This window comes from Amborella trichopoda, chromosome 2 (assembly GCF_054954075.1).
Source record: "Amborella trichopoda isolate Santa Cruz 75 chromosome 2, AtrichopodaSantaCruz75HAP2 v2.0, whole genome shotgun sequence".
Classification (NCBI taxonomy): Eukaryota; Viridiplantae; Streptophyta; class Magnoliopsida; order Amborellales; family Amborellaceae; genus Amborella; species Amborella trichopoda.
The window spans coordinates 33457862-33481003 of NC_142337.1; the positions used below are offsets into that span (position 1 = coordinate 33457862).

Here is a 23142-nt window from a genome sequence, read left to right on the forward strand (position 1 = left end):
CATTAATATATATAAAGAATATAGATTTCAGATTATATATAGTACATTTTGTATTATGTATCCATGTGTGCAGCATGTTTTGTACCCTTAAAACAGTTGTGTATTATATATGCTGCCACAACGACAACCAATTCAGTTACTAGTTAGTGGATTCATAATTGTGTTTATATATCTATATATATAGGGCGAATACAATGAAATGGTTTTACATAATATAATACAATCGCCAATTCAAAAAACATGTTAGGGCATTTCCAAGTCCCCAACTTATTCACGCGCACTCTCTTAACCTCAATGATCAATCTGATTCCTAAAGTGGATGCACCTAGGGTGATGAAAGACTTTCGACCTATAGGGTTGTGTAATGTCTTCTACAAAATCATCAGCAAAATAATTTCTAATCGCCTACGAGTTGTTCTTGCTAATTTTATTGACCCTAAGCAGGCTGCTTTTTTTAAAGGTAGGCTTAACACTGATAATATTCTCACGGCAAACGAACTTATGTCTCTTTGCTATAGAAACTCAGATCGGCCTAAAATGTGTCTGCAAATCGATTTGAGCAGTGCATATGACAGAGTATCCTGGGATTTTATAGTGGGTACGATGCATGCTTTGGGTTTTCCTGACTTATTTGTTTCTTGGGTTCACTTGTGTATTTCCACCACTTCTTTCTCTGTCCTGAGGAATGACTCGCCCAAAGGTTTTTTTAAAGGTAAGAGAGGCTTGAGGCAAGGGGACCCTCTATCTCCTTATCTTTTTTTGTTGGTCATGGATTTTTTTAGCAGACAGCTTGATTGTGTTATGTTGCAAGGCATGGTTCCCAGAGGGTTTCCTTCAAGGTATGACTATGGGGTCTCTAATCTCTTTTATATTGATGATGTGCTTATTTTCTGTGAGGTATCCATCTCCACTGCCACAGCTATGCGTGAACTTATTAATAAGTTTGAGAGGAGCACGAGTCAGATTCTGAACTCATCTAAAAGCAAGGTCTTTTTCTTTAGTGCACCACGGGGGGGATGGGGAAGAATTTTGAGGGAGTTAAAGTTTGTTGATGGGTTATTTCGTGGAAATCTGAGGCACAGTTATTGTCATAGTCTGGTGGGCAAGGTGTTCGGTTCGGGTATTGGCAGCCTTTATGCCTATCATATGCCGGTCGACTTTAGTTGCTTAAGTCTATAATAGGGGCATCATCGGTTTTCTGGTTATTATCCTTTATTCTTCCGAAGAGAACACGTAATATGATAGAGAGACTACAGAGAAACTTCTTATGGGCCGGGGAAGTAGAAAAAAAAGGTGCTCATCTTATAAAATGGAAAACGGTGTGTCTCCCTATGGCTGAAGGAGGTCTTGGGGTAAGAGATATGGAGGATTTCAATATCGCAGGAATGATGAAGCTAGCATGGAGGATTTTGGAAAACCCATCCTCGTTGTTGGCACAGTACTTCAAACATCGATATTTTGGAAATTCCTCTATTTGGGAAGCTGAAGGCAGAAGAGGATGTTCTCATTCATGGAAGGGGATTTAGTTGGCTTATTTCATTTGAGAGGTAAGGTACAATGGAATATTGGAAATGGTCAATTGGTGGATTTCTGGATGGACCCATGGCTAGCAGGTAAGCCACTTTCAGACCTCCACGATGTTAACATTCAGGAGTATATGGGGGCTGCTGTAGGGAGGAGGGTGTCTGACCTTATAAGAGTTCCTAAAGCTTGGGTTCTGCGGCATCCCGCATCTAATTCTTTGAGGAATATATGGAGAGAGGTTGAGAATTATACTCTTCCTCTACAGCCCAAGAAGGATTCACTGATCTGGATTCATTCCGTTGATGGATTATTCTTTATTAAAAAGGCATGGGATTTTATTAGGCATCAAGGTTCATCACAGCCTATCTTCCGTGCACTTTGGTCCTCCAAATGCTACCCAAGGGCGAAATGGTTTTCATGGTTGGCCTTGCATAATCGATTACCCGCTTCATTCTTACTACAGCAGCGAGGCATGCAACTGGATTCTTTATGTCCCTTTTGTAGTAACCATGATGACAATCTTTTTCATCTATTATTCCAATGTGCCTTTGCGCAGGGTGTCTGGATATCACTCGCTTGGAGATGTGGAAAAAGGTTTGTCCTTGGTACCTCTGTCCCTGATTTACTTAGATAGTGGTTGCTTTTCAAGTTTAAATCACATGGACTTCGTAATATTTGATCTTCCATCTATTTTACTGCTATTTGGTTTTTATGGGAGGAGCGCAACAGAAGAATTTTTGAGTCAAGACCTACCAGGAGAGAGCCTATTGTGAAAAGAATTATCATGCATGTTCAGACACTAGCAGAGGTTAAGAAGTGGTCTTTCCATTTATCAGAAAAGGCCATCATTGGTAACCTTCAGATAACTTGGCAGCAGCAGAGGGCTGAGCCTTTTACTTTGGTAGCGTGGTCTTTTCCTGAGACTCATTATTACAAACTCAATATTGATGGTGCTCCCTTGAGAAATCCAGGTTTAGCAGGTGGTGGTGGAGTTATCAGGAACAGTGTGGGAGGTTTTATTGCTGCTTTTACAAAGCATTTTGGTTTTGCTTCTAATAACCATGCAGAATTCTTGGCTTTTGAGGAAGAAGTTCAATTGGTTATTTAAAGTAATTGCTTTCCAATCCAGATTGAAGTGACTCGGCCTTGCTTGTGAGCGTCATTCAGAATCGATGCAATGCTCCATGGAAACTTAAGACGTTTGTTGACAATTGTTGCACCAGACTGTCTTCTCATCGATGGTCCATCACACATGTCTTTCGTGAGGCTAACATGGTTGTTGATGCCCTAGCTCAGAGGGCAGCTGCTAGCCCTGGTGCTACTGTGTGGCACCATAGACCACCACATTTTCTTTCCTCTCTTTTATTTCATGATCTGGCACAATTGCCCTACCATAGGGTTGTATCTTAATTGTTTTTCTCTGCTTTTTTATTAATGAAAAATGGGTAGGGGGCCTTCTCCCCCACTGACTTACCCAAAAAAAATGATCAATCTCAAACAGAAACCCCAACTTATTCACGTGCAGTCTCTTAACCTCAATGATCAAACTCAAACATGTTAGGGCATTTCCAAGACCCCCAACTTATTCTAGGATTTACACCCCAGAAAAGACCCAAATGAATCTTGCTCCAACATGAATGCAAGCTCTCCATTTGGTGGGCATTCCGATCTAGGTTATTCAGAACTCAAAATCAACTTTTTTTTTTTCCTTTGTAAAATGGTTTATCTCATGATGATAAGGCCACCTACAAAATTTGGGGTAAAAAAAAACCCCCTCAAAGACAGTGTGATCCCTGTCAAATGGAATCCTACATTCATTGCATTAACAAAGAACAACTTTTGTGAGTAGCTTCAAGTTTTTAACTTTTTGAGAATGTTAATAACCATGAGAGGAGTTCATGTTAATATTTGCGTTCAACAAAATGCCCCTAACATCACGTTTGCAGCAAGTTTCATTATATTATTATGGAAACATTACATGAAATCACTTCACAAAAGAACACACACACACAACGTACAAAAAAATGGTAAAATTTAGCATGAACCGCTTAAAAATTATTTAATTTCATAATAGCGCACCCCCCCCTAATTTTTCTTGTAGCACGGCATTAATTTTGGTTAAGTATGTATCATCCACCCTGAAGTTGAAGGGTAAGTTCTATAGGACAACTGTGAGACCAGCTTTGCTTTATGGGGCAGAATGTTGGGTGGACAAAAAACAATATACCTACAAAATGAGTGTAGTGGAGATGAGGATGTTGAGATGGATGAGTGGCATGGCAAGAAGGGATAGAATCCAAAATGAATCCATTCGGTAAAGTTTTGGTGTGGCACCAATTGGCGATATGATAAGAGAGAGTAAACTTAGGTAAGAAGACCATGTGTGACGTCGACATAGTACAGCACCTGTTAGGAGGTACGAGTTAGTTCAAGTGGAAAGATTGAAAAGGGTAAGGGATTGGGCCCAAAAAGACATGGTTGGAAGTAGTCTGGAAAGATATGGGGACTTATGGCCTCACTGAGGGTATGTCCTTAAATAGAGCAGAATGGCAGATCAGGATTCGTGTAGCCGACCCCAATTAATTGGGAAAAGGCTATGATAATGATGTATCATCCACCCCATCCTCACATCTCGCCCCTTCTTTCTTTATTTTTACCTCACAAACTCATGCGAAAAATTATTTTTACCTTAGCAACTCCCCTTCCCCATCTCTTGCTTTTCTAAGAGACAAGAAGAGAGTGGTTGGGGAAAAATTGTATATTTTGTTTGGAACAGTTATTGGGATAAAGATAAAAATAGAAGGGCAAGCTAGTGAAGAGGGGTGGGAGGATATATATTTCTAAAAGTTAATGCTGCATTAAAAAAAAAAATGAGAAAGTGGTTATCATGAAAATGTTTTTTTTGGAGGGGTCTATACAAAATTTTCCCCAAAATAATATATTTTACAAGGATACAAAAGGGTATGTGTTGTGCATAGTCGGATGACAATGCATATAGTTCGAAGGATATGCAGTTGGAGCACACCTACATGTAGGAACCTGCTGATAACAACTAGATAATAATTTCTTTTGCAGAGTATTTACTCAAATTTCACCCATAAAATGTGTAATATCTTCCCACTTTGAAAATACAAGAAGGCAAAGCAAAAAGCGGACTTGTAGCAGAAAATTCAACTTATTCAGTGCTGAAATTACACGAAGGAAATACATCTGAATTACCTCAAATTTAACATGCAACATATAGCAGACGACAACCTCTATGTTTAGAGGTTGAAATAATCCATATTCCAGCTGAAACAACAATCAAGTACTTTAGGATTACACATGGCTCCATCATCCTAGAAGGGTTGAAGATGAGTGTATGAGCATGATAAAGGGGTGGGGAACTAGGAAAGGAGGTCATGAACCCACTTACGCCTCCTACGTGGGAATGAGGATCCCACTAAGCCATCACACTATTGGAGATATGACCCTGTGCGACCTGTTCAGTTAATATAGAATCATAAAACAAGGCATTCCTGTTTTGAGAATGCGCTATGTGCTTTACTGCCCCAGGGTGAGGTTCTCCCTAGTAAGTGGACTTGAGCAACCTACATGAGAAGAGAAGGATGCTTGCGCATGAAGTTTGGCAGATGCTGAGTTGTCCTTCTAAAAGACAAATCTACCACAAAAAATCAAAGTTATGGAATAAGATGGTTCATTTATTAATATAAATTGCCCAAATAGAGAAAACCCAACCTAACTTCTAAATTGAAGCATATAATTGATTTGAGGTTTTGTCTCCTTGTTCAAATGCATAATAATCAAAGACAATGAACCATATCAATGAGTTAGTGAACAGATGAGTTCAAAGAAATATATCTTTACCCCAGGCTTGATGACTCAGCTCACCTCAATCCAATGTGTGCACACATTTGCTAAAATATCACCTAGCGTACTAGAAGATAAAATATCAGACATAGGTGGGACGCCCTTAAGATCTGAACTTTAGTTAAAATTCAAGAGGTGAGCTTGTTGAGTGTACACTAGTCGTCAACCTTTCAAGAAATATGAAGGTAGGTCTAGGGAACGAAAATTCGTCCACATTGGCATCAAGGCAGTCCAAGGGGCTTTCCGAATCGAATAGGACCTACAGTGGTCCTGCATGGTTTCGTATTAGGGCGTTCGTCTCAGTGCCCTAGGGCCACCTAGGCAGCTCATGATGCCCTTGCACTAGAGGTGGAAGAAGGCTCTCGGTCATGGGGCATTTTAGCATCACAAAACCCTTTTTTGTTCATTCGCTACTTAAAACACATTCTAAAAAATACAAGGGAAAATTTCATATAGAACCCTAATTCCTCGTATTATTTCATGGTAGACCCTCCTTCCGTTTTTCTTTCAAGCGGCATAAGAAAACCCCTAAAGATTTCACCATAAGCCCTCATCTCTTATCTCTCTCTTTTATTGACTTTTAATCATAAAAATTAGCCCCAACAAATCTTTTTATACCATTTCAACTTAAAAATGTCTATAATGGGTAGAAAGGGAAAAAGAGGGTTAAAAAAAATTTTGGGATGAAATGGTATGAAAGATTCGTTGGGGCTAATTTTTATAGTCAAAAGCCAATAAAATAGGGAGATAAGAGATGAGAGGGTACGGTGAAATCCTTAGGGATTTCCTTATGACGCTTGAAAGAAAAACGGAAAGAGGGTCTACCATGAAATAATACGAGGAATTAGGGTTCTATACGAAATTTTCCCAAAAAACAATTTGTGATATATTCGCTGGCTCGAAAGCAAGAAGCAACGGCTAGCTCGGCGCACTTGCACATCCATTTTCTTGCAAGAAGCAAATATATGTATATATAAATGTTAGCTTTTGATTTGTTTTTTCAATTTGTTTATTGTTTATTTGTATTTTTTTCCATTTTTGGGTTTGGATTATAGGTCCCTTATTAAAGAATGGGTTTATTTGGAGTTTTTTTGCATTCATTAAAATTGGGTAAATCAATCCGGAAAGAATATCAATAAAATCAAGCATGCTAGATTTTATTGCCCCTTTATAAATTTTCTATGATCTCTTTTTTAATATTCAACGTGACATTAGTGACTTTTTTGCATATTTACTTTATTGCAATTTTCATTTGCTTGATTTCTAGGATGGGTTATGTTATTGATTCAATACTTGAGTTTAAGTTGTTCTTGTTAGACTACATGTTCAATTTAAGTAAACTACCAGATACTAAATACTTATTGCTTCAATAGATTAGATTTGTAAATTAAGAAATTTAATGTCCCTTCTCGATTGGTTTGTGTTCTTTTTAAAAAATTGGCTAATTTTCTGCATTGAAAATTTGGGTAATTGGATTTTTCTTTTGTGCATTTATCTAGTTTTTCATGTTGTATATCTTTAAAAGTTTTCTAGCATGCGATGTTACATTTAGCACTTAAATTTGATTGGGTTATTTGGTTAATTGTATTTTTCTTTTCTGAATATATTTAAACTTATAGTATATTATTCAAGATTGATTTTGGTGGTTTTCTACAATTTTCATGATTAGGTGATAATTGAGGTTGTAGGTAACAATCTCTTCTTCAAGTTCTAATAGAGAAGTTGATCTAGGTTGGAAACAAGGATGGGGTTGCATGTAAGTATAGTTAAAAGAAATATAATGTCAGCATTAATCAATTAAAAAGGTATTTGGCCAGCATTAGAGGGGATGCAGCCCCATGTACTCAAGCACTTGTGCACGTGAGGAAGGAGATGTTGTATCATTTATATGGGAGCCCAAAACAAGAAAGAAGTAAAATATGATGATACGACAAGATCTATAGACATTTTTGGACTAGAAGACAATTAATATGCTTAGGAAAGGGACTCAATTTCTAAGCCACGGTCATTTCGGCTTAAGAGGCATCGAAGAAAGGGCGCCCACAGATGTAGAGAGAATTTCACAAGGGAGAAAATCAAATAATATATAAATTGGAAAACTAAAGAGAAAGCCCACAAGCCAGGCTTCATAGCTCCTAACTGGTTAACTATATAAAAGATTTCAAAACTCTCCCTATCCTAAATGCTTTACATAGAGCCTTGTTTGTAATAAAAGACCTTACTTAGAGCCCAAGAAATCCTAATTCTAATTAAAATAAAAGTCCTAATTACAATAAATCTCATACTGACATTTTTATCCTTAATAAAACAAAATATCCCATAAGTACCCCAAATACTTTTCTAAACAACTGCTAAAATCTTAAAAATATAGAAAAACCTTAGAATCCCTTAACAAACTTAAAAACCATAAAAATAAATTCTAAAATTAAAATTAAAATACACATCATTTGAAATTAAACAAAAATTACGAATAAAAAATAATTTTGCTTTGCATCAGAGTCCCCTAGTTAGAGAAACTTATACCTGAGTTTTGAAGCAAGTTAAGATGAAGTTTGCATTAGTCTTCAAACCAAACATTATGTTTTGGATCCTTAGACATATGGAATTCCGGCACAATGAAGACACAATAGTTGTGCATTGAGGCTGGTGCTTTGAAATTGGTAGAAAGCATATAAAGGGTCATTGCATATCGATTGTCTGTTTAGCCAAAATCTTGTTGAGATTACCTAAGTTCAGCCCTAGAACAAACCAAGGGTGCATCTACGGGATGAGCATCAGATGCAATGGTCAAACTCACAACTGCACTTATTGATTCTCCTTAGATCCCTTCATCTTTTTCTTCATCAGGGATCATCGGTTCAACCATGAAATCTTTTTCATTATTATAGATCGGATCTCCTACAAGCTCTTGTTTTTCATCTAAGCATAAGTTGAAGATTGATGGCGAATTCCATCTACAACCTACTGATTTTGGAAACAACCTCAGCCAGATGTCCAGCTTCAAATCGAAAACCCTAGAATACAATTCCCCACATCAAGGTTTTCTATCATTTTCCTCTTCATTCGACTCCTTATGAGTAGCACGACTGTGAAAAGGGTTGTACTCAACATCTTGGGCAGAGCCCATCAGTGATGCCCGCGAGTTGTTTTGCAAGCTGCTGAACGTACCTTTTAGGATCTTAAATCCCTGTCTCTAACGTCATGAGATATATCTATGAGAGCTCCTCTTCCTTGACCATTTCTTGCTGCCATGGATTCACCAAAATCACAAACCTTAGGAAAAAAATCATCGAGATCACAAACCCTACGCTCTACTATCAATTGATGTAGATTTTTTATGAAGAAAACATAAAAGTAACAAATTTCAAGCAAAGCACAAGTACAAATTTAAAGGAAACCAACTGTTTCCTCCCCAAAACCCTAAGAAGGGAGCAAAAGCCTCGTTTTCTGTTTTCCTTCCTTTCAAAGTCACCACGAATAGTCCCCATCTTCCAGCACCTGCTTGTATAATTTAAGTAATTACGTAACCCATTAATACCCTTCTCCACAATAAAAAAGACCAAACAGTCCCAAATTAAACTAACTTGAAATAAAATACCCAAAGTCCCTAACTTAAGGTAAAATACCGTATTTGTGCCTCTTTTTAAGCAAAAATAATTGAAATCAAAACTTAAAGGGAAAAGTTTATAAAGAGCCGAGGCTCTAAACAATCAAATTTGAGCCTACCTCAAAACTTTCACTAGAAGAGGTTGTTTTGATGCTCAAATATCTTCAACTTGATCATCTCGACATCAAGATGCATGGACATGAGAAAAAAAATAGATTTCAAGCTTTGAAAGTAGTGTATTTTGTAACACATTTTTTTATGGTCAATTTTCAAAATTTTCAAGTTTTCATAGATCGATTGATCTACACTATTTTTGAAGCCTTAAACTTTATAAATAAATATGAAAATATATTTTAAGGCTATCACAGTGATTTCCAGTACTGAAACCACATTTGTCGACACTATTTGAAGGTAGGCTCTAATTTGATTGTTTAGAGCCTAGGCTCTATACAAACTGCACCCAAACTGAAAGTACAAACAACTGTAATAAACTAAAATGATCTAAAGGTATCATCCATTCAAGGCTTGCTCCTCTTATTCTTCTCGATGGTTCATCTAGGATTTGTATCCTCCAAATAAATGTGTCCATTGGGAGGAATCGGCTGCTCCAAAAGAGGATGCCTTACCTCGTCATACTTTGCAAGTCATCGCCTATTGATTCTTACTCCCCCCACCTCCTGAACCTGAGGAGGTGGTTCGAAAAAGGGAGCAAACTAAAATTGTGTACCCCTTTTAAGAAGAATGAGTGGGCTCAAGTGTCTCAATTTTTAGCCCAATGGTCTTATAAAGCAAATCTGCCATTCAATACTAATAGCTTTAAGAGCTTCCAAGCTATGCTGCAAACAGTGGAACAGTTTGGGCTACGTGATAAGGGCCCTAGGCCTTATGAGCTCAAGGAACCCAATTGAAGGAGGTAGAGCTCAAGAATGAGTCCCTTAAAACCCACAGAGATACATAGGGCAAGAGTGGCATCACCATAGTGATAGATCATGGACCAATAAGAGGACTAGAAGCATTATAAACTTAATGGTGAATTGTCCTCATAGGTGGGGTGTTCATTGATGCATTTAACAAGATTCATCATGCAAATTTCACATTTGATTTAGTAAATAAGTGTATTGAGGAGGTAGGGCAGGCATATGTGGTGCAAGTAGTATTTACGAACATGGCTAAAGCCAATATGTTGGCTGCTGGCCATGGAGATGAAGAGGTCATGCATTTTCTAGTGCGTGTCGCATTTCATTGACCTCATGCTCGAGGCAATCAGCAAAATGAAAGTGGTGGAAGGAATACTCAAGACAGCAAGAACTGTTGCAGTTTCATATACAGTCACATACATGTCTCAACCATGATGAAGAACTACACAAAGAAAACGGAGAGTTGGTGACGCCAGAGGTCGCAAGGTTTGCTACTTCTTACTTGTCTTTAAAATCGATTTCAAAGCAAAAAAGTTGAACTCAGAATCATGTTTTTCTCTTCAAATTCGATGCACAGCAAGTGGTTCAAGGATACAAATGGGAAAAATGCATGTGATATTGTTAAGGCACCCCGGTTTTAGAATGGGGTGCACTACTACCTAGATCTTTTTTAGCCACTTCCAAAGTTTTGCGGCTTATGAATAATGAGATGGCTCCGGCAAAGGAGCATATTTACAAGGCAATGGAGATTGCAAAAGAAGAGACCAAGAGGATCTTGAAAATAGAGGAAAGTAAATATGCCCCTATTTTGAGAATTGTTAGAAAAGCAAATGGAATTCACAGCTGGAGAGGGCCCTGCACCTAGCAGGGTACTATATAAACCTATTTATTACCATTCTGATCCTAAGATAGAGTCTAAGGGTTATTTCATGTAACCAATAAGCCAGTGCAATTGGAAGCTCAACTAGATGTTCAAGGCAAAGTCTCTATGGATCTTGACAAGTATTGATATTCAATATGGACACATGGGATGGATATCACAATAGGGTGAAGGATGAAAATCTAACCATACAAGTTGAAAACTTATTTCTTGATGGTGTATTAATTACTTTAAGTACTTAGTTCTAACTTCTAACTTCTAACTTCGAAGGCCTAACTTGACATATAAATATATTCACAAATATAGACTATGCATCGTTGCTTCATGTTGGGCCAATCATGGACAGAGCACCAATTCACTTGTCGATGACGGCTCGACAAATTTAGAACTTGAACATTGTACGGTTTTGAGCGCAACTTCAACACATTCGAGACGATAAATTCTTAACTAACACATTTGCGGTTTCACCAATTGCCCTCGTCTCCTACAACCCTAACATGTATTTTATTATTTTGAGTCATAAGTATTTAACGCTGTAGTCATGCATTATGCAACACATACATACAAACAAGAGAAATAGGCCAAAAGAGACTGAATGACCTTATTTTCACGTGAAGCACAATACAATCAACTACATCGTTGTGAAAGAATATGGATGATGCCAACAAGTGGTTAAGAAAGAATTTGGGGATGAACTAGCATTCGCAGGAGAGAGCTTGACATGGACCCAAGTTCATAAGGCAGCTAGAACCGCATTGAGCTTATACAAGCTACGAGATCTCAAAGGAGAAGCGAAAGAGGACCAGGAGAGTAAGAGAGGAGGAGGAGGAAGATGACTTAGATGTTACTAGAGAAGAAGATGTATATGACGAGAAAGGGGGATGACTTTGATCATGATGGCTTGGCATCATAATCATATTCAAGTGCATCTAATGCTAGTCGTGGGGATGGATGTGTTGTTACAATAAAACCAATCTCAATTTTGAGTTAATCAGATTTGTATAGAGTTTTGCAATTTTGTCCTTTGAGTAGTGACTTTTTGTGAGTCGTGAGACATGCCTTGCAATGAAATATTAACACTTTTTGGTTTTGATACTTTCTATTGCTGTATAATAAATGAATTTTAGGCAATTTCACTTAGTTAAAGTTTTAGTCATTCAAATTCAAGTTTCAAAGTCATCTATGCTTAAGTTTGAACTACACAATAAAAGAACACAGACAAAAAATTGTGAAGCCATGTTTTTTAATGAAAATATATGATCGCTACAATCAATCAGGGAACGTTTAGTAACCAACAAAACTTCCATAACATCACATTCAAAGGCCTAGAGGCCCCCTCATTTTTGCAGGTCGCCCAAGTATCTTGATCCGCCTGGACCGAATCTGCGTTCCTCAACATTGGGTAGGTCTAATCTTTAATGAATTGAATGATATTAAAACCAATACAAATCGGAAAAATAGGAACGGACCGGGAACCAGGTGGGCATTTTGGGCAGTCTAATCCCAACACAGAACAGATAGACATGAATCAACTGGTCCCACTATGGCTTGAAAAAAAAAACCAAACTAAAATTTCTATAGTTTTCAAACCAAATATCATCATTTTGGGGGACTTTTCTCATTCTTTCGAAATAGTTCAGGATATTTTTATATATAAGGGGGTTTGAAGGTTAAAAAATGTAACTTAGAGAGAGAGAGCTACTTTGGCAATTTTTCCTCAAAGTGCAATTTTAAAGAGAGCTACTTCGACAATTCTCTCTCTCTCTCTCTCTCTCTCTCCCCTTGCCCCCCACCCAAAAAAAAAAAAAAAGGGCCCTTCCCCACCACCAAAAAAACCCAAATCTTTGGTCAAAATAAAGCACTTTTCGGAGAGGATTCGAGCTATCAATCCACCCTAGTTCAAATCCAAGAAATCTTATTACTCCCTATTGTGATTGGTTTGTTTTATGTCTACAAAAAATATAAAACTTTTTATATTGAAAGATTTTTCTAAGAAATGATTTACAAAAAAAAAAAAAAAGAATAATGCAATGGGTTGTTCCATGTATACAATTTAATGGTTGTTTTTTCTGTAGTAAGTTTATTTGTTCTAATTTTACTTATTTGGTAGCTTATATGCATCTTTTACTATATAGATATTAGGATTTTTTGGATTTTCATTTGCATTTGCTTTTCTTATTTAACTTTATGTTCTTTAACACTTCATTTGCTTGTCCTTTTTATTTGCTTTCCTTTTTTCTTTTACTTTTGGTTCTTCAACACTTAATAGAACTATAGAAGATTCGAGTCGTCAATCTACCCAAGTTCAAGACCCAAGTGAGCTTATTGCTCCCTTTTGTGAGTTGTTTGTTTTATATCTAGAAAAAATAAAAAACTTTCCAAACATTTAAGGTTTTCCCAAGAAAGGATATTTTTATTAAAAAAAAATGCAATGAGTTGTTTCGTGTATTCAATTTAATGGTTGTTTTCACTTTCATAAGTGTACTTGTTATTAGTTCTACTTATTTGGCAGCTAACATGTATCCTTTTGTATATAGAAATTAGGTTTTTTTTTCTGGATTTTTGTTTTTATTTGCTTTCTAATTTTACTTTTGGTTCTTGTACACTTCAATAGAACTACTGAGAATGTTGAGATACAGACAAATGGCGTGTTATTATTTTATTTTGGTTCCTAATAATTTTCTAAAATCATTCAATTTTTCCTAGTTTTCATTTTTTATATTTGTTTTTTATTTTTATTTTTATTTTATTTTTACCAGGCTAATTGATGAGCAGGTCTATTCCGGCTAGTCCGATCGAACTGGTGCCCACCCCATTTAAACCTTCAATCCAATCTTGACGACCTTGAAGGACATTGATGGCATCATCAATTGTAATGTTTTTACGCTTCAATATCTATGTCAGATGGTTGTTTGCTTCTAACCCTAACGCTAAACCATTCCAAGTGTCTCATGCTAATCATAGATCCTAGTTTCTTCATTCACATCCTATTTCCACAACTCTAACCATAGTTAAAACACAACCTAACCATCAACTACAACCCAAATCCAAATCTCCTAAACTTAATACTGCAAAGGACACTCACCCCCCATTGGTGGACATTCATCCCGCATACACCCTCAGGTCCACAAAAACCCATGGACCCTCCCAAACTTCTAATAATTGAATACTACACCCCCTCCCTCATATTTTAACTCTCCAAATAACTATTTTAGCTTATATTCTTTATTATATTCTCACCTTTTAACCATCATCATCTGAGCCTTATTCCAACCATTTGGGGTCGACTACATGAGTCGTGTTCTGCCATTCTACTCTATTAAGGGCACATCCTCTGTCAGACCATAGGTCACCATATCTCGTCTCACTATTTCCATTAATGTCCTTTTGGGCCCTTGCCCTTGCCCTTTTAACATGGTCCACTTGAACCAAATTATAGGTTGATGCTGCACATGGAATGGCATGCGAACCCTTGCCTACTACGCACCACAACTGGCCATCGTTGCGGTGTCGCTTCCAGGGAACATTCTAACTAACCCTTGCTCATTTCTCACTGCACCTGGGTGCTAATACAATATGTCATTTTTTGGGAACACCTTAGAAATAACAAATAACATTGGTTTAAGATTCATAAAAATAGATGTAATAAAAGTTTTACACTTGCTACCAACCTAACACAGCCATCCTCCTTTACCCTAGCTTGGGTGCAACATGACCGGCATGGGACTGACCATCTCGGAGTTGATACCCCTCTCCCTTTATCGACCTCTTCCCCATCTCTTCATCTCTACCTACCCAACCTGTCACCCCTTTCTCTCTCTAAAATGATTCAAAAAAGAGAGCGAGAGCTTGAAGAATGGGTAGAGAGAGTTAATGAGGAAGGGGGTGAAAGAGTATGTGTGGAGGATGGGAAAGAGAGAGGGGGGAAGATCACAAAAGGTTTGAGATGAGAGAGAGGGAGGGAAGGATGGGGGGAGAGAGCGATGGGTGGGGCTTAGGGTTTCACAACCAGAGAGAGATAGAGAGGGGCATCTAGTTGCGTGGCTATAGATGGAGAAGGGGTAGAGAGAGAGGAGTTTCAATCGGTTATGAATTTAGGGAAGTTTTAAGGGACATGGGTTAAAGGTGGGAATAGAATAAAGAATAGGGTTAAAAGGGCATTTGGATCGTGAAAAAAGTGAAGGAGGGGGTTTAGTGTCCTATTATTAAAAGTTTGGTGCGGTCATGAGTTTTCCGTGGACTGGAAGGTGTACATTGAATGGAAGTTCACCAAAGGCGGATAGCGCCCTTTTCCCAACTTAATATTTGCATGATCAATTCTACCCTACCATAACCATTTTGTCATATGAGCTTTGCCATGTCATAGATAAGTCTATTTCAAATCTCTCATCTAATATATAAGTCTGGCTGACGTCATTACTTGTGAAATGCTAATCTACAATTAATCGACAATTTATTCCAAGCTTCTTTCTAAATCGAATTTTAATAGATACAGAAGTTCAGTCATTGATCACTATTTCCAAAAACAAGAAACCAGTCAAATGGATGAGTCAACCAGTATAACATGTACTTTAAACAAAGGATAACTCGTGAGTAAATTAGGAAGATCATATTAAAACCAATAAAAGATCCTGATGAGCAAAGTAACTCATAGAGCAAACACTCCTTGGATTTCAAGGCATATTTTAAGGTATTTCTGATACATCAGATGTGTATCTATATGAGCATCATATATGTTCAAGACCTACAATAACCTACAATCGATCATAGACATTGGGTTACTCACTTGTCTGTCTAAAGTGTGTTTTTACATTCATCCATTTGAAACCAAAACAAAATGGCAAAGGACGAGTAAAACCATATCAACCCCAATTCCAAGTTGCACATATTACAAAAGTACATCTGTTGTTCCACATCAAATGAATTTCAACTATCAAATATATAATAAAAATTCAAAAATATTTTTTTGGATTTATAAAGTTAAGATTTTGTTTCTACTTTAAAATAGAGAATATGAACAAACCTGGAGAAATGAAATTGCAAGAGAGTGCAATTTGAATGGCTGTATTCTGTTTATCACCAGTCAGCATCCAAAAGTTAATCCCAGCTCTTCTGAGTATATCAATTGTTTCTGGAACACCATCCTGAAAATTAAAAAGAAAAAGGAAAAAAATAGCATGAGGATAACTTTAAATGTAAGCCTATGGAAACACACCCTTTATGTGTATTCAACATTCTAAAGGTGTCCTTTAATTTCATAGTATAAAAGCAATGGAATGACCACGAAGTTCACACTACAGTAGCAATTTCTTTTAGTCCACCTGTAGACGATCTTCGATAGCAGTGATACCGAGAATTTCAAGATCACGCTCCAACCGCTGACAAACCTCGGCTATTTTCCACTAAAAAGGAGTAAAATAAATTATATCAATCACAGCTCATAATAGTCCGGACATAAACAAAGTCAGAGGGAACAGCATAGGGATATGGCTCACCTCTCTATCTACTAATGTACCACTTGCTTCTTTAAACAACAGTGACCATTCATGATATTCATCTTGTGTCAATTCACGCCATGCCAAGCAGAGAGTCCGTAACCCTAGTTGTGAATACTGTTCTACAGCTTCAACAAATGTCCTTATTTGTTGTCCTAAAGAGGAGTTCAGTATAACTAATCTTAGAAAACATGCACATGAAAAACCATACAGAGATGAGTGGCATACAAAACTAAAATACAAGCTAATCTTATTTCTCAACCTTAACAAACAAGAGAGAGAGATGAGAATGATAAAATTAACCAGGCCACCATGTACTTTTTTAATCAACTAATGAGAGTGGAATACCCCGAAAACAAAAAAAAGAATAATGTACAGATGTACAATATATACGTGGCCCTCAAACCTAACATAGACTTAAAGGTGCTCATCCATGTATTGCACAACACAAGGATGCTGGAATAAAAATTAGAGGCACAAAATACAAGCTCATGTGCTTTCTATTGTTTTGGACAATTAATCAGCAGTGTTTTAAAATGCGGTCGCATCGCTGCATATCCGGCCGCATCATGCGCTATGCACTAAGCACCGCATCAGAAATGACCGTATATAAGGTTTGGAGAGATGGGCCCTCATATGCTCCGCATCAGAGCCACATAGCGCATAGGGCGCATCAGGCTGCATAGTGTTCCGCAATTTTTTTTTCAAAACAATGCCCATCAGGGATGGGCAAAAAGGTCATTTTGACCTTTAAAATTTAGGGGAAAAGGTAAACAAAATTTTTGAGCCACATTCATGCTTTTTTGTGATCCAATTGATCAAAAGAAAAATTTACATGGAAATTTTTTTCGTTGGAGTTCTTCGATTTGTGCATTTTTTGATACTTGGTTATTGATATGTACCTTTTGGGTCTTGATTTGAGCAAGTTTAGGTGAACTTGGGACGACAAATCGACGGTTTCAAAGGCCTTGAAGAAATCGATACTTGCTTCAAGAACGGGTAACTTTTTTTTCCTTCTACAATAATTTTTTTTTGGGGCAATGTCTTCTTCCCAATCTTCTAGTAATAAGGATCCGGCTTAGAAATATGCCAAACTTAAAAATCCGAAAGATCGAAATTGTGTGATTTGCATGCTCTGTGGAAATACTTATATGGGTGGTATTTTTTGGCGAAAAGAACAATTAGCTGGTATTTATAGGAATGTAAGAGCATGCCCACAAGCTACCGTGGCGATAAAAAGGGAGATTAGAGAATACATGGATAGCTTGAAAAAAGAAAAAGAGAAGAAAAAACTAAAAGAAAATAATTAATTGATGATGTGCAATTATTTGATGATGATGATATATCATAAATTGCAATGAGGCAAGGAGTACTCCAATCTCAAGAGAGAGGGTTATAAATAATGGTGAGAGTATTGAAAACTAAACACCTCTCTCTAAGGGGCCAATAGATGTTTTTTTTCACCCCTAGCCCCGAAATTGTGGTTCAAAAGAAGAGGAAAAAAACAAAACAAACCACAATTGAAAATCGATATAAGAAAGAACAGAGGAAGTCGGTATGCAAGTTTATTACAAAGTGGCTTTATAGGGCCAGCATTCCTTTTAATATTATAACCCTCGATAGTTTTGCATGTATGGTCCAGGAAATTGGGTAATATGGCCCGGACTTGTTCCTCCTTCACTACATAAGGTTAGGGAGCCCTTATTGAAGGATGTTGTATTTGATGTTAACAAAATTTTGATTTCTCAAAGAGAAGGGTGGGAGAAATATGGGGCCACTATTATGTGTGATGGTTGATCCGATAGAAAGTAAAGGGCATTCATTAATTTTTTGGTTAACTGTCTTTTTTGTTAAGTATGTTGATGCATCAGACAAGTCTACATACTTATGTGGCTTCATGGATGGGATTGTAGAGTTTGCTAGAGAGAAAAATGTGGTACAAATTGTCATTGACAATGGTGCCAATTATGCTACAGCTGGTCATTTTTTTACTTTGAAAATGACGCATATGTTTTGGACTCCTTGCACAGATCAATGTGTTAATCTTATACTTAAGGAAATGGGTACAACATATTTATTTAGTGGGGTGATTTTCAGAGCTATTTTGTTTGTTAGATTTATTTACAATCACACCATGGTCCTAAGGATGATGAGGACTTTTACAAAGAACAAAGAATTAATGACACCAGGTATCACTAGATTTGCCACGTCATTTATCACTCTTTGAAGCCTAGCCAAGCAAAAAATTGCCTTGAGAATCATGTTTGCTTCAGAGCAATGGAGTCAGAGTAAATGGTCAAAGAATCGAGATGGGATAAAGGTTGAACAAATTATTCTGAGTACATCTTTTTGGAGTCAAATAATTCTTGCATTGGAGGTGGCTCACCTTTTAGTGAGAGTGCTTCGACTAGTTGATGGTGATATGAAACCCGCCATGGGCTACATACATGAGGCAATGACTATGGCAAGATCAGAGATAAAAAATGTTTTAAAGGGTGACGAAAATAAATGCAAGGCCATACTTGAAATTATTGATAGGAGATGGGATACTCAGCTTCACAGGCACCTCCATTCAGCCGATTACTTTCTAAATCCATCTCTTCACTACAAGCACCCATCCATTGAGTCAGATCGTGTAATAAATGGTGGGTTCTTAGATGTGCTTGAGAGGTTGGTTCCTGACAAAGATATCCGAGATGAGATCCAGAGCCATGAATTGATTAAGTTCAAGTTAAGCTTGGAAAACTTTGGGAGAGAGATTGCTATTCGAAATAGGGACATTACAGATCTAGGTAAAGGCTAAAAGTACCCTTACTTGTCTATGACTTTATGTATAGTTCCATTGTTTACCCTTAATTTTTATTTATAATCTAAATTATAAAATATTATACAACTGCATGGTGGGCATTATATGGAGGCGAGACACCAAATCTACAATGTCTTGCTATTCGAGTGTTAAATTATATGCAGCTTGTCTAGTTGTGAACACAATTGGAGAGCATTTGAGCATGTAAGTCCTTACTCCTTAATACTTATTTCTTTGATTTCAATTTTACTTTTCAATTTTCTAAAATCTAATTTATCTAATTTCAATTTTATACCACAGCTCTATACCAGAAAAAGAAAAACGTTGGAGCAGAAGAAGTTGAATGATTTGGTTTATGTGCGATATAATGAACAGCTTAGGAAGAGGTATCAAAAGCGCATGCAGCTCAGCCCTATTCAATTGTATTAAGCTGAAGGTGATTACACAAGTGAGTGAACCACGGATCCAAGACTAGAGCGTGTGTTTGAGGCTGAGGATCTTACATGGCTTGATGTCGAGCTAGCAGCAGGGGCTAATGAAGAAGATCGGCCTAACACTAGAGCACAAAGGAGTAGAGCTGGGCCTAGTCACACTCGTACAATAGCTCCAGAGGTCGAGGAGGAGGGAGCTGACTCAGAGGAGATCGAGGAAGAAGAATATGCGGAGGCCACCGAGGACGATATTGATGATGATACACATGAAGACTCTCAAGATGACTTCTCTGATTAATATTTGAAAAATTGACTTCAAAATCGACTCTCAAGATGACTTCTATGATGAATGATTGATTGTATTAACTCTTCTTGAGCTTGACTTCAAAACTCTTTAATCTTCATAAAGACATGGACTTTTAGTTTGTACTATCACTATTTTGTAACTTTAAAGTTTGTGGTTGCAAATTTGTACTTATGGTTGTTGCTTGTTGAATATTTTATAAAGCTAGTTTCAAGTTTCAAGTTTGTTATTTCTATCAAGGGATAGTACATACAAAATCTCTGACTGCTAATACTTTAGGAGTTAATGAATAAACTAAAATACCTACTATCACATATATCACCTCCATATTTTTTTCTATGCATTAACCTATTTTTTTAGATTTTTTAGAATTTTTTAATATTTATTGATCGCATCACCGTGATGCACCCGCATCCGGACCACATCAACCTGCATCGGCCCCCACACCGCCGCATCCTGCTTTTTAAAACACAGTTACTAAGGGGTCACATGAGCCATCTCAAGATCTTCCACTGGACAGGTTTAGAGAAACCATTGCATGAGTTCAAATTGAGGGGAACATTCACAATAATTCATCATGTCGCTTTTCTTCACATCTTCATAATGTGGAAACAATAGTTTGCCAAAACTGATTTAAAAAATCAATCTTGTGCGACCATGTAATCGTCCATCAAATGTGTCTACTACTATTTTACTTTACATAAAAGGATGGGGCAGTCTTATGAATGAGAGCTCTTGAAGTGTTACAGACACTACATCTAAATTATTGCCCATATGGTGATAACACAATTTTACCCTCCATTGTGTAAATTGGAATAGAACACACTTTCTCATATTGGGGATGAAACCCATAAAACATAACTAGATAAGATTAAAAGTCATAGGAATGTTTATCTCAAAAAAAAGACAGTCAGAGGAATGTTTGAAATTCAAATTTCACAACAAAAGGGACATCAATAGAGAGATTTCAAAATATATCCAAAGAGCTGAGGTTTTACATCAAAGAATAAATGAGAGATTGAATGGATTCCAATTCGAATTGGCAGGAAAGCTGAATTTAGATACAGATCAAGCAGTAATCCAGTGCAATGGTGGTTAATCTGAAACAGTAACAGCGATGAAATACAGTACTAGCCCATTAGGGGTCAATGGTTCTAAATCAGTTCAAGTGTCACCATGTCTAGTTTGAGTAGAATTTAACCTATGAGTTCAATAAGAATTGAAGAGGCATTTCTTGACAGCATAAGGTGGTATGCACAGGCAGTACTGACTCTAGGAGAATGTAGTCTAGGTTTTAGATGCACTAGGCACTTGCTCAGTGAGGTAATAAGTGGACAACAAGATCATGGAAGCTAGTGTTTTGTCAATAGCTAACATAGTTGAAAAATGGAAGGCCAAGACTGTGGAATTTAATGAGGCAGTATACATGGTTAATTATTGAATTTCAAATCATACATAGTAAGCACAAACATATATCCAATGTTTCAAAACGCGCTAGGCGGCACCTAGGCGGTTGAGGGGTCCAAGCCGCCCAATGCCTAGGCAGGCACCCAGAACCTCGGCAGCCCAGTAGAATTTTTGTTTTTTTTAGGTTTTTCTCTTTCTAAAATAAGCTCTAATGGGTTCTAGGTTTCAAATGAATCTAAAACCCACAATTTTGCACTTTTAGTATTAAAAAAATGACCCAAAAATACCCTCAACGAGGGGCATTTCAGCCCCTGGGCAGGGCGCAGGCCTTGGGTGGCTGCCTAGGCACCCAGGGATATCCGCTTTTTTTGGGCCCTAGGCCTAGGTGATGCGCCCAGGCCCCCAGAACCGCCTAGGCGGCCACCCAGACACTGGGCGGTCCGCTTTTTGAAACACTACATATATTACATATAATACATGTTCAAATGTACACTCTCTCATAGATGTGTTGATTTCATTGTACTACTGATGTAATACCATATTCTTTTGACAATTTAATATTACAAATACAAAAGCTTCATAAGGCACTCTGATGTTCCTGAACTCAAGCTTTAGTTGGAAGCTAAATTAAACCAATGTTAAGGTAGTTCCAACAAACCATCACAGGTCAATGAGCCCAATTAGAAATAAGCAAAAATAAACACAATACAACAGTAATGAACAGGAATACATGCAGAGGAAATTTTACCAAAGGAAATACGTGCATCTTTTGCAAGAATATCTTATTAAGTTATAAATCTTTCAGTAACTCTCAAGATTATCAAGATTAAACAATAAAATTACCGGAACATGCACAAGGAAGAATTGCTTCATCAGCCCCCTTCAAAAGGAGAATGATCTTTCCAGATTGGCAGTCCTTAACGACCACTGACATCCGCTTCCGATCAGAGGTGAACTCAAGAGTGTCCAAGATCTCATATTGCAATGTCAAAGCATTAAACTTCACTTCTGAAAAATATGCAGCCAACAAAATTTTATGAGTTGACTGCGACAAATTCCCAAATGTAATCACAATGTAGTGCCTCAAACCCCAAAGTTATATAAGAAGAAGAATTATTACGAAGCATATTCCCAGTTTTGTCAACAAGAACCATATGCAAGCGACCAGCAGCAAGAACAAGAGCTTCCTCATCCTGGGATTGTGCTTTATAACAGACTTCTCCATTCTTACTGCAAATTATTAGAGGGTATATAACATCTATTCAGTAAATGTTTCAGAACCTCATGCACATATGAAGAGCAGATGCAAGTGGACCAGATTGGATCACCTCTTAAGTGGTACAACTGTATTGCAAACTGCCATAATTGTAAGAAATTTGATAACCTCTGGACAATTGCAGCCAACAGCACGGAGTAATTCTACATCTGAAAATTAATTCAGGCAAGCTGCAGTAAATGTCCTGAATTTGTTCCATTACTAAGAAACAAAAGACAAGTTCAAAAAGCATTGCACCAACCACATGGAATATATTCATTTATTGATGCACTAGTACAAAAGATATCATCCAGAAGTAGACATGAGCATCTACCAAATACAAACTTTACAGGTGAGACTTGAAAGTCCATTTAGGATAGATAACGTAGGGAAATTTGAGTCTCCTTCATTGCATCATCATCATCATCGAGCCCTATCCCAAATATTTGGGGCCAGCTATCAAGATTCATGATAGGCAAAAGTTCTCTGCTAGCTGCTAACCTAATACAAACCTCCTCCTTTCTCATCCAAGATTTGAGTCTCTCCCCCATTGCATGGCCTAGCAGATTTTTTTCTACCTACATGCTTCGCATGAGAGAAACAAGAATGTGATCCATTCGTCAAGAAAATAAGATGCTTCAGGAAC

At 37.3% G+C, this 23142-nt stretch overlaps 1 protein-coding gene across 12 annotated transcripts in view; it reads right to left on the reverse strand.

The window, feature by feature from the left end:
• Positions 1 to 23142, reverse strand: part of ALA2 (aminophospholipid ATPase 2) — a 69470-nt gene that overhangs the window by 12119 nt on the left and 34209 nt on the right. For all 12 annotated transcript variants that reach the window (XR_016050545.1, XR_002281354.2, XR_016050546.1 and 9 more), the window contains 6 exons: positions 22570 to 22666; positions 22362 to 22471; positions 22085 to 22249; positions 16294 to 16448; positions 16120 to 16200; positions 15822 to 15942 (listed from right to left, as the gene is read on the reverse strand). Coding sequence is in view for 9 of the 12 variants with exons in the window: in XM_011630608.3 (XP_011628910.1) it covers positions 15822 to 15942; positions 16120 to 16200; positions 16294 to 16448; positions 22085 to 22249; positions 22362 to 22471; positions 22570 to 22666 (729 nt within the window). In the remaining 3 variants the exon portion in view is untranslated. The remainder of the gene's footprint in view (positions 1 to 15821; positions 15943 to 16119; positions 16201 to 16293; positions 16449 to 22084; positions 22250 to 22361; positions 22472 to 22569; positions 22667 to 23142) is intronic.